General features: G+C 44.0%; 1 protein-coding gene across 1 annotated transcript in view; it reads right to left on the bottom strand.

Annotated features, from left to right (window-relative positions):
* The window catches only part of SYNDIG1 (synapse differentiation inducing 1), an 83,786-nt gene that overhangs the window by 46,635 nt on the left and 24,341 nt on the right, over positions 1 to 12,810 (bottom strand). The window contains exon 3 of the mRNA XM_067294645.1: positions 7,969 to 8,106. Coding sequence (XP_067150746.1) covers positions 7,969 to 8,106 — 138 coding nt within the window. The remainder of the gene's footprint in view (positions 1 to 7,968; positions 8,107 to 12,810) is intronic.

Here is a 12,810-nt window from a genome sequence, read left to right as displayed (position 1 = left end):
GCACTTTCACACAATGACATATGTTCTTGGCACTCTCAGCAGATAGTTTCTGTCCATATTCCTGCTGAAAACAGCAGCCACATTATTTAATGTTGGCACTGGCTGCACTGTTCAGTATTCACCACTGTCCTGTGCCCAACAAATCTGTCATCTGCATTATGGGAGCAAAGGGAGGAGTGTGGACAAATGGCCAGCAGTGACCTTCTGCAGACCTGCCCCTTTGAACGAAGCCTTGTCCATGTCCTGGCCATGCACATCCTCTGCTCCCCGCATGGGCTCTGCAGGCACAGATCTGGAGCATTATCCTCTGAGCACCTGCCTTTCACCCTGAGCCTGCACAGAGACTCCCTTCAGGCAAGACCTAACTGTAAGGGTAAGCTGGCCCTACCCAGTCTATCTCATCCCATACCCTGCTCCTAAATTAACTCCGATAATCACAACCTCTCCACTCTCAATTTCCCACTCTAACATAGCAGAGACAAATTTCCTTCTCCTTGATGCCCTTTGTCCTTCCTAGTCTTTCAAAGCCTGTGGGATCCCCATACTTGCTTCTGCTAAACACTGTGAGATTGAAACATCTTCACATGAGAAAGAGCCTGGACCTTGCTGCTGCACAAGTGAGTGACCTGGCCCCATGGCTAATACTGAAGCGACATGGGAGCACCATGATGCCACTTCCTTGCTGTCAGCCCTTGCTCTCCAGTGTCAGCTCCCAACGAGGCTGGCTTCCAGAGAGAGCTTTCTGCCTTCTTGAAGGGCCGCAAAGGCTGAGAGAGGGTGCTGTCTGTGAGGGAGACAGCAGGATCTTCTGGAGTCTACCTCTGCATCTGATGACATGTGGTGACAAACTGCATGGTCTTGTGCCTGTCACTCATAGATGGGCTTGCCCTGCCAGGGAGACCAGTGGGCATGACATTGTTTCCTTCCTTGGGTTAGTAGCCCTCCAGGCTAGTATCACAGTAGGGTCTAGAAACCTACCAAGGGCAGGATGTCTGCATCACACAAAGGTAGTCCCTGCTCTGAACTGCTGAGCCAACAAGGTAGACTGCAGGCAAAAGCAGTCAGCTAAAACTGGTCTCCAGTGCAGACTGTGCTCCTCAGGACTAGGCTCAAGTGTAGATGCAAGTCAGACCACAAAGTAGGTCTGTCTGAAGAGCCATATGCAAGTACAAGATGGCTGTCTTGTGGTAGCTGTGATTTGAAGACCTTGAAGTGCATATCCTTGCAAGTGCAATGTTTTAACAGGAGGACATATATATGCACTCATACAGAGAGACAGTTTGTAAGCAGAGCTGCATGAACCTTTGCAAGTGATGTTTACCCCACATTTCAATGTATAAAACCTTGTTTTCAATTGTTTCAAACCCCATCAAACTTCAGGGCTGAAATCTGACATGCCAGGAACCTCTTTTAGTCCTCCATGACTATTTTTGTGTTGTGAATGCAGCTGAAATAGCTCAGCTCTTTCTTAAGATGATCACTGAGGAAAAGTGCAAGTTCTAGAGCATATGGCTTGTCTCAGTGAAAATCTCTAACCCCTCTGTGATACAAGGATCCGAGAGCCATGGGCACCTGGAAATAAAGTTATATAAGTGTGAACTGACCCAGCATCAGTTGGGGGACCTGCGCTTCTGTGTGAGTCTCTGGACTTAGTCCCCTCCTCAGTAAGACAGGGTTTGAAAAACCAGTGCTTCTCAGAAGGGTGTTGTGAAAATAACAGCACTGAGATGAGTGCAGAGACAATGAAGGGGGCGTGCATAATCCTGTTCTTGATGTAGGGCTCAAATGGCCTTCAGTAAATCAAGTGGTCTCCTTTGAATAAGGGGCCAGAAAGGTAGAGCCAGCAGCCCTGTAGGAAACAGTGGAGTTGCTGTGGGGAGAGCAGGCTACCTCTAGGGAATTGAAGACAACCATCCAGGGCTGTCAGTCCATCCAGACAACCCATCACTGGATTCAAGTTACACAGGTATCTCTGTGACTGCTAGGCACATGCTTTCACAGGCCTGTCCACAAGGACCAGGTCCCAAGAGTGTTATGTTGGAAGAGTCATGGCTGTAGCCTGCTCTCAGACCCAAACCTGGTTAAATGCATATAACCATGCAGAAGTGAGCAGAGAGGGGGCAGTTCACACCAGCTGAGGAGGTACTCTTAGGGATTTCAAGAAAGGGTCTCAGGAACTAGGAGTTGGAATGTCAATAAATAATAAATATTAAATAAATAGAAGCAATATTAATCAGCTATTATGATTAAAGCAGGCTCAGAGAAACCCACAAGACATGGTATCTGTCATCTCTCTAGTGACTAGGAAAGAACTTGTAAGCAGCAAACCTCCCAGGGCCAGGGACTCTCATGCAAGCACAGCAGGCATACCAAGGCCCTTGGCCTCTATGGCAAGGGACCAGCACAGAGCTCTGCTGGGAAGGTTTCTGACACAGAATTGCTAAGCTCCTCTCACAGGAATTTGACTCATGATGATTTCAACTCCTTCCCAAAACAAAAGAGGGTTTAGCTGTCCAGAGGTTTTCTCATAACCTTTTACAGTTGCAAAACTTCTGAACCTGTTTCTTTGTTACCAGGATGCATGCATATGCATGCCCAAACATGCACACACAGAGCCAACCAAACAACATGGGGATTCACTTTTGAATTTTCGGGGCAGACAGCTCAATGGTTTGTGTGACTGAAGGCAAAGAAGAGGCTGGTCAGCCCCAGAACATACAGGGCATCCTATATCCAAGCAGTGTGACCGAGAGCAACAGCCCAGCTTTACATCAGGCATTGTGAGATTTGATATCTTAGTCCAAGACACCAGAAAAGGGCTTTCTCATATAAAGTTTAAGGAGCTTAAAGCTCAACTTTCTTTGAAAGTCAGCTCCTTTGTAAAAGTGTCACTACTTAGTCCAGGAAATGACACAACACTGAAAAATCGAAAATCCCCTTTGAAAATGTAAGAGCCTGGTGTATGCTCACTAGCTATTCTCATTGCTTTAGCTGTGCTAACTAGCACATCTTGCAAGTAAAGCTTGGCCTGCTACCTCACATATAAGAAGTAAAGCAAAATACTTCAGGTTAGTTTTACTCTTTGCATGTGCCCTTCTATCTCGGATACAAGGGGATGAAGCATCACACCATATACCCATACTGTGTACAAACATAGTCTCACAGCCATGGATGTTGGCTTCTTGGCCATTCTCTGTTTTCTGACTCAGAAGCATGGAGCAGAGAGGATAAAAAGCCAGGATGGACTAGTAGAGCCCACACAGGTCTTACCAGCACCACCAGCTAGTTTGGTGGAGTGTGGCAAGTCACACCATAGACCTGTCTCAGTTTTCACACTTGAGATGGGGTCCATAAGTCAGATCTCTAAAGAATAAACAACAGATAACACTTGGCTGTTATTTCCATGTTGTTTTCAGTAGTGGTTAGATGTCAAAATTTGAAGCAGAAAATCAAAGAAAGTGAAATACATTCATGTGTCCTGAGCTTGTAATCTCTGGTCTCTAATAAAGGTTGAGGTCATATTGTCTTCCTCCTTCTAGTGGGGACACAAAGATTATCTCTCTATTCTACCTGGTGATTGCCAAAACAGGTCAAAATACAGGTTTTTTTCAAAGCTTTTATCTCTGAAATTTGGTAGAAAGTAATGAAGAAGTTCAGAAATTATCATGAGGAAAGACAAGCTACTGTTTTGCCTGATGATATATGTTCTGCATCCATAAGAAAGCAGGAGAAACTCCTATCACCATTGCACAATCCTTACTTTTCCTAAAAGACAGTCCAAGCAATGATTTTTGGAGCTTTGCCCACTTGAGAAATGCATGGGTGGTGGAAATAATTACAGAGCAGTGCACCCCTCAATCACTGCGTGAGGGAAGTAATTACCACATGGAATAAGTGCAGCAGACGGGAAGTGATTGCTCTCGTGCATTTGGATGCAGTCTGCTGCCTGAAAGATTTCACATTCTGCCAGAGAGGAAAGCGGGACTGGATTTTGAAAGCTATTTAAGCACCTAAGCATGCAGAGAAGTGTCCAGTGGGATTTTCAGGTGTATGTCTATGCCTTTTGAAAAATCCACTAAATCCGTCTTAACATTTCTCAGTCTCAGAAGGCCAGTGGAAATCTGGCTTCTGATGCTTGCAAAAAAGTCAGAGAGGGAGCAGCCTGTGAAAATTTACATTGCCACAGGCAGTGAGGTTAAGGAGGAAGGATTTAGGGGACGACAAAAAAGTTACACTATCTGCAGGTTAGGAAGGACTTCCTGCTAGTCTGACACATCTCTGGGGAGATTATATGGAAGCTGGACAGATGAAGTGTTATATACTGCTGTTTCTGTTTTGGCCCAGCTGGCACCTCAGACTCTGTGGTGAGGACTCAGCAGAGGTGGAGGGCTCCAGAGGACCATCCCCATCCCACAGGAGAGCAGATACAAAGTAAAGTCTATTCCACACAGGCAGACCCTGCACAGCTGCATTGTTCAATACAGATGGACCACAAAGCCTTAAGTCAGCAGCACATCAGTGAGAGCCTTGGTGGAAACACTAAGTCCCACACAGAGCAGAAATAGCCCCTGCAGGAAGCACATTACTTTTTTGGAGCACAGGGAAAATTAATTTTTTAGTTCATAAAGAGCATCTGTGGAACCTTATGACATCAATCCTTGTGCAGTTCTTTTGCACCATGACACAGACATATGCAACATAAATGTATTGCCAGGTGCTGCGAGGTTTGAACTGAGAACACCTGTTCCTTTGGATTGATGTGCACTGCAAATATATCTTCTGCAAATCAGGCCTAGATTTGTAAATGCATTGCACTCCTAAAGAAGACCGGGTTTTTAAAAAGAGTTTGCCACAAATGCTAAGTTCTGGCAAAAAGAATCCAGCCAGTGCTGTTACCTTTGCAATTCCTATGTGTTGTAATTTTTCCCAAACTGGACTTTTTTGTAGAACTACCCAAGAGACTTCTTGAAAACTAAAAGCTTTACAGAGCTCAAGCAACAGCAAAAAAGGTTTGAATGCAAGTGCTAAGCTTTGGTCTTTAGTTATAGCACTGACTTTTGACAAAGGACAGGGAATGTTAGACTACCCTTGTGTATTAACAGGGGTTCTCAAATATTATTCAGGAATTCAAGTTAAAAGATCTATATAAATAGAAATGACATGCTAATAGGACATAAGATTTTACTACCTCACATATAAAAGATCATTCTGAATGCTACCTTGTTTCATCAAGTCTCTCACCTTGTTTTCTAAAAGAGGAAATTAAATGCAAAGAACTGTCTTAATCCATCATTATGCCTGACGGTTTTAGAAATGTCCATTAAAATTTTGCTATAGAGCAGTCATTGCCAAGACATAGGAAATTCCAGGAATTGAACCAGTGAGTTAGTGGTTCTGACACTCCATTTGTGAGATGCCAATATCAAATACTACAAAGGCAAGCTGTCCTCTTCCAGGTCTACCTGACCTCCATAATGGTTGATAATGCAATTATATTTCCTGGAGGCTGTTTCTTCATAACCCTGTAGACTGTCAGGTTTATGGTCCAAAGTATGAATCAATATGACTGTTAGTATTAGCCTAGCTAGGTACAGGATTTTGTTTTACTTTAGGGATTTCTCAACAATACAAGGTTTTGGTCTTAATTTGAGCTGACTAGCCTCTTCCGCTGAAATGATCTTCCACTGGAAAATGCCAATTTGTTGAATGTGGGGCTTTGCAGAAGTACTGGTTTCAGTGAAGCCTCATGGTTTCACAAGGCCATGATGGACCTGCCAGAGGAGAAGACACACAGCAAAGATATCTGCCTGGGAACTTGGGGAGTAGACAGACTAATATGCCTGCGCTGGACCAGGCTGAGTAGGGATTTGACCATCTTTCTGTACAGGACTTGGGAAATGACTTCTCAGCCTGCTGACCCATTGCAGGTACAGAGCTAAGAGAATGTCAAAGAGACGGGAGGAAAAGAGCATGTAGGGGTGGGATGATGATGATGATGACTATCTTTTTGGTGGGGAGAAGGGAAGAGATTTCTACTTCCAACGCAAAAACAGAAGTAGAAATCAAGGTTCTTCAAAAACGCAGTCCTTTTTCCTCACTGGATCTAGCCAAAGCTTACCTTGGTGAATCCAAGGGGTCAATTAACAAAGATTTATTTACTGTCTTGCAAATGAATAGAAGCAAAGCACCTGCCTGACCTTTCTTGCTGATGGCTTCTAGTTTTAAGCAGCCACATTCAGCAGTTCCCCATCATTATGTTAAACCAATCCACCCTGTAAATTTCCATTTTTTTCAATGCCTAAAACCTTCAGCACAATATGATGATCTTTCCTGGCCTTCATGTGACCTTTACCACCTTCGTTATGCTGCTACCGAGGTAGTAGGGTCTTCCAGATTCATGCAGCCACTGGGATCAGTTCACAGCTTTGTGCATGTCCTGTCCTTAGCTTAGCCAACATACTGGGTCTCAGCACATTTTGCTTCTCAGCCATGATGCTTTTTAGTACTTTATTATGTTGTTTGTTTTCCATTTAGTGGACTGTGCTGTGTTTTTACCATCTAGATAAAACTAGCTAGCAATCTCCAGGCCTTCTGAAGGAACACTACTGCAGGAAATCAATGAATGCACTATTTTCCCCAACACAAAGCAAATACAAGCATTGTGTTAATAGTGTCAGGCTCAGAACTCCTCTTTGGCTGATGCATCAGTAAAAAAATCCTGCCTAGCCCACGTGTGCAAAAAGGCATGGCCATTAAAGCTGCTGATGAATAGCTCTGCCTGAAGGACCAAACTGCAGAATAGCAAAGCGCATGTGTTTTCCACTCGATTCTTTATTTGTTACTGTCATAGTTATCAGGCAAATCCCTTGACCCAAACTTGAGAAATAAATAGCACTCAGACAAGGAAATTTGTTATTTTCCACTGGACAAACTTTAATTGTCTCAGAGGCTTGGAAGTTCAATGAAAGACACTTCATTTAAAGTAAAAAATAGTAGTGCTGTACCTCTTTCTTTGATATCAAAGTCTAGCGTTCTTCTGATCTGAAGTGCCTGGTCTGGTTTGACAAATACCCAATGCTGGTAAATGTTTAGAGCAGGCAGATTAGAAAGGCAGGTTAGAAAGTTAATGATTTTGGTGCTGTGGAGTGCAGACTGTAGTTTCCAATAAGCCCTGACACTATCAGTAAATAGAAATATAAGTGAACATTTCCTTGCAGTCACTGATGAGACTATCAGTTGAGACTCCTTTTCTGTCACGTTACGTTATCTGCCATGCTGAGAAAGAAACTCAATAATTACTCTGAAGGCACTTATGAAGACATACTTGTCGAAACAAATGATGAGGCATTAGGTGGTTGTTAGGCAGAGGCTGGAAACCAGCAAGTTCTTCTCAGGAAGGAAACAAACCAAAGCACTATCACTTCTTTGGTAAAAAATATTTCCGTATTAAAATTGGACAAGAAGAACAAACTGAGCAATTTTTCACAGAGAAAGGTTCTCCTGCAAAACAAATCCACTTCTGCAGAACAGAAATAATTTTTCTGCTCCTGGAAGGTTATTAACTGGTTTGCTTTTCCAGATCATCAGCTCGGGAACTAACAGATTAATTTTTCCCAATGGGAAGCCTGAGCACTTAATATAGTAAGGTGTTTTCCACCACAAAATCATGCTCTTGTATTAGGTGACATGGAATCTGACCATTGCCAATTAAAACCTAAAATATTTTATAGCTTTCTCTCTCAGTAACATATCTCACAAGACAAGCACCACTTTCATGGAAACATATCAAGTGGGGGACAGAAACACACACAGGTCACCCTGATTAGCTGCCTCCTACCACCCTGAGAGACTGTGTCCCCCATGTTTGGGTCTTCGTTTGGGTCTTGGTGAGCTTTCCTTGCTGTTGTGGAGTCATAGCCACTGCTTGGATGTAAAGCTCTGAATTAGCAGGAGACATTTTTGCATTACCTCATGAGACAGGTAAAAGGCAGCAATTCCCAGTGGCCAGAAGCAGCAGAGCATGGAGAACACAGTGAGGCCGAGATGGTCTCTTGGCGGCATCATCAGGAAATTGTCTTCGCTCTCGGTGTCACTTGAATAATCACTCTGGAATAGCAAGGGAGAGAGAAATGTAAAGGTGCTGGTTAATGACATCATTATTACTTCTCTGCCATGGGGCAAGGCTGTGATCATCTGTGCATAAAATTCTCCCCAGTCACTCCATGGCATTTCTTCCACCAAGATTCCAGTCTTCCTCCAGTACTCACAGTGGAAGGCTTCTGGTGCCTTATTTATGATAGCCTCACCATGGGGTCTCTACCTTGCAGGGCTCTTTAGATGGGTCCAACTCTGGTCATTTGAACCCTTTTTGGTTAGGGGTTGCACACCCATTCTGCTCTGCTGTGGCCCTACAGAAGAGTGACAGGACCACAGGAGTTATCCTGTTCTCCTGCAGTGTCTGCACCAGCCAGTGGCATCCTTCAGGAAGACTTCAGATTTGGGACTATGGCCATGGCACATCCCCCTCCCTGACCTGCAGAAAAGAGCACTGGGGAATGAATTGCCTGTTTTAACAGCACCCCCAGGGCTGGCTGAGAGACCCAAACCCCTATGTCTGTACCAAAATCAAACAGGAGTGACGTGACAGCACAGCTCAGAGGCAGAGTGTTATCTCTGGAAACTGCAGGTTGGGACTATAGCTGCCCTGTCAGCATGAGTGCTTGGGGAGCCACCCCCAGCATGGTGTTTGGAAAACTCTGCAGGGACCTGAAAAGGGCCTTGTATTTCCTCATAGTTCCTTATACTTCATGAATGAGAGAAAATGAGTCTCTGTGAGAACTGGGGTGAATGCAGGCAGGCTGGAGCTTCTGAAACATAAAGGCACATATCTAATGCAGAAGGAGGTGTAAACATTGTGTGCTCTGCATCTCCCAGTCAAAGGTTAGCCTTCTGGTAGATCACCACTCCAGTGGCTAGGAGGATGTCAGCTAGACATTACCCACTGGGGACATGGTGACAAATGCAGTACAAGCCTAAGCATAAGGAATCAAGGCAGCAAAGACCTAAAGAGGAAAAAAAAACATGAATTGCTCCAGTGCTAATAGGATGTTGCCATGTTTATAGTGTGTAGAGAGCATAGCCTGCCTAGTCAGGATTCTTGGACGCCCTATACTCAAGCTGCAGCAACCTTGATTCGGCAAAAATTTGTTTCGTGGTAATTACCAGGAATGGTCCATAAAGGACCATTGTCCCATTGCTGAGAGAGTGACAATTCTCCAGTATAGAGGGGATGGAAGACAGCCTACTCTCTGGTGGCTTTCTCTTTGTAGTCAGGGAGGTAACAGGTAGTGAAGCTACGGTTATTCCAGGCTTTGGTGTTACAGCTCAGTGCAAGCAGGATCCTGCAAAGCTTTTTAAATCACCCTGGTAACACTTCCAGCCTAGACAAGGTGGCTGACAATTTTCTAGAATAAAACATCCAGGCTTGCAAGTCCTTTGCTGAGGGTAGGAGAAATGCTATGCAGAATCTCACTGAAAGGAAGATTTTTGTGTCATGTGTAGAAACTTGTCCTGTTGGGTATGGGTTCACAGAATCACAGAATCACAGAATGGTTGAGGTTGGAAGGGACCACTAGAGATCATCTAGTCCAACCCCCCCCCCACTCATGCAGAGTCACCTAGAGTACATTGCCCAGGACCCTGTCCAGACGGCTTTTGAATATCTCCAGAGAAGGAGACTCCACAACCTCTCTAGGCAACCTGTTCCAGTGCTCTGTCACCCTCACAGTAAAGAAGGTTTTTCCTCATGTTCAGACGGAGCTTCCTGTGTTTCAGTTTGTGCCCGTTGCCTCTTGTCCTGTCACTGGGCACCACTGAGAACAGCCTGGTCCCATCCTCTTTACATCCTCCCTTCAGGTATTTATACACAACAATAAGATTCCCCCCTCAGCCTTCTCTTCTCCAGGCTGAAGAGTCCCAGCTCTCTCAGCCTTTCCTCATAGGAGAGATGCTCCAGTCCCCTAATCATCTTAGTAGCCCTCTGCTGGACTCTCTCCAGTAGTTCTATGTCTCTCTTGTCCTGGGGAGCCCAGAACTGGACACAGTACTCCAGACGCAGCCTCACCAGAGCTGAGTAGAGGTGAAGGATTACCCCCCCTCCACCTGCTGGCAATGCTCTGCCTAATGCAGCCCAGGATACCACTGGCCTTCTTGACCCCAAGGGCATAGGTGCCATATGAGCCACAAGGTGGCTCATAGTCAACTTGTTGTCCACCAGGAGTCCCAGGTCCTTCTCCACAGAGCTGCTTTCCAGCAGATCAACTCCCAACCTGTACTGGTGCATGGGGTTATTCCTCCCTGCGTGCAGGACCCTGCACTTGCCTTTTTTGAACTTCCTGAGGTTCCCCTCTGCCCATCTCTCTGGGCACCCCAGCCCGTGCCTAAAGTCTTGATGCCTTGGTAGAAGTGACAAAGCTACACTTGGCATAAATTCAGTAAAATCCTACTGCTCAAGAGACACCTACTGATGCTGTTGTACAATTTTTGAGCTTGGTGACTTACCTTTCTGCTTTAATTTTCAGAACTGGCTGTTTAAGTCATCATTAAAACTAATAAGCTTTCCTTTCGAGAGTAAGAGAAGAGAGAAGGAGGGGGGGAAACCCACAGCATTTCTGAAACTGTCTCTTGAAACAGTGCCCTTCACTGAATTTCATGACAGGGAAGAGACAATAGAAAAGGCTTTTGATTATCCAGTTCTTGGCTGAGTGGTGTGCTGATATTGTATCTGTGGAGACTACCTGTCTGATATTTCAAACTGTCTTTTCTTTTAGATGAAGATAAAATGGAGCAAAGATTTTCTAGATAACTTTGATCAAGTGATGAACCAGAAAATTACCAGTTATGCTGCTTTCTAAAGGGATTAAACACTCCCAAGGTGGTGGAATCATGACATTTTTGAGAGTTTCCACGTAGACTTGAGAGGTGGTTATTAGATTGCAAGAGAATAATAGCAGAAGTTTTCCTAATTATGCCAACATAAAAACTTTTATCAGGAAAGATTAAGTCACCATGGTAATATACTAATTTAATAGTAGACTCACACTGTGAATCCAGTTTCAATGGTTGAAGTCCTCATAGGAACAGGAGGAAAAGGTACATAATGGATCGGATGACCTGACTGTCATTCACCAAGAGTGACAGAATAATTTTGGTCAGAAAGCTCTGGGCTTTGTAGCCCAGAAAGAAATCAGAAGAGCTACCAAAAAAAAAAAAGTCATAAATTGCAAATCAAACAGCAAAAGGTACCTCTTACTCCTTCCAGCTAAACATTCATTCCTTCAGTCCAACCTTCCTCCCTAATGTTATCTCCCTTACAACATGGCCCCCACTATGCCCAAGCCTGAGCTTGTCTAGTGGTCTTCCCTATCCAGAAACCTTTGTAATATAGGGAAACTTTTGACAATTTGGCTAGCTAGTTGGCTGTCTTCACTTGCTCTTGGTTCTGCAAGAGCTGTACCATGACACTAGCAGGGGATTGGATGTTAGGCATGCTGAGGAGACAGAATTATTGTCACCAGTTACAATCACCTTGGTTTAATCAACTAATCTGGCATAATTGGTAATATTCTTGTTCACAGCAGTGTTCCTTTGATGTTTAACAGCCTCCGTATAAATTTACCTGGAACTTTTCATAATTACAACACAATTTTACTAATCTGACTGAAAGCTTTTAACCATTGCAGAATAAGCTAGAGAATATCAAGACTAATAATTTTCAAGATTCAGGTGGTGAGAAAAATTATGCAGACAACTTTTTCTTTTTTTATGTTGGGTTAAAGGAGTTTAAGCAATCTGAAATATCAAACTATAATGGTTTTCTTGCTAGAGATGTACCACCAATGCATCCCATGGCTAAAAGATAGGCAATCAAAACAAAATACATGCATCCAGGAAAAAAAAAAGACCTGTCAAAGAGCATCCCTTTCTTGGCTGCGACTTTCTATTCATGAATAGAGCAAAGATCCCTAATAGTTACTTTACTAGCGACTCCCAGTTAGTCCAGACCTTTTACTGAGGTGGTAAAGACATGACTAATTTATCCTGTCTAAACAGAGCTCTTTTATCCCATCAGTCAGGAAACATTATTGTCTTTGTGATGCTAGAAAATCTTAGGATGGAAGCAAGGCCAATGTAGGCAAAACACATCCTAATGAAGCTGTAACCAAATATGAGACAAGAGACATAGGAAGTCAAAGAATAGCAGCAGCAGCTGACAGTTTCTTCAAGATGTTGAGGGACCGAGTTCTTTGCAGGTGTGACATCTGGTTCCAAAGAGTTATACTGCAATTATGCAATCACTTTTAACCACAACACACAGAATATTTACAGAAGGCACTTCAAGTGAAGGTCTGCCTGGGAGACACATCTGTGTGCTTCAACATGAAAGATGTAATCTCAGCAAGTCCCACAGCCATTGCCAAATGAGTTGCTCTCTCTGCAGCCCATGCAAGGTGCTGCAGTGGGAACAGACACCTGCACAAACAGCACTGTAGCAGAAATGACAAAATGCTCTTTGGATTTGCTGAACACAGAGTGGAGATCTCCCACTTCCCATGGATCCTTCATAGCAAGATCAGTTACAATAACACAAATGCTCCTCATCCTCTCTGACCACTGGTGCATGTCCTTCTCCAACATGTTTGGAGCTCAGCTGAGAAGACAGCACAAGATAAACCAGTCTCCAGTCTCAGTTCAGCTGCAGAAGTGCCATGGTTGTTATGAGGAAGAGGTGACCAGAAATACAGGCAAGAC

The sequence above is a fragment of the Apteryx mantelli genome, chromosome 3 (genome assembly GCF_036417845.1).
Source record: "Apteryx mantelli isolate bAptMan1 chromosome 3, bAptMan1.hap1, whole genome shotgun sequence".
Lineage (NCBI taxonomy): Eukaryota > Metazoa > Chordata > Aves > Apterygiformes > Apterygidae > Apteryx > Apteryx mantelli.
The sequence above is the reverse complement of the archived record's forward strand: the minus strand, read 5'-3'. Positions and strand labels throughout refer to the sequence as shown.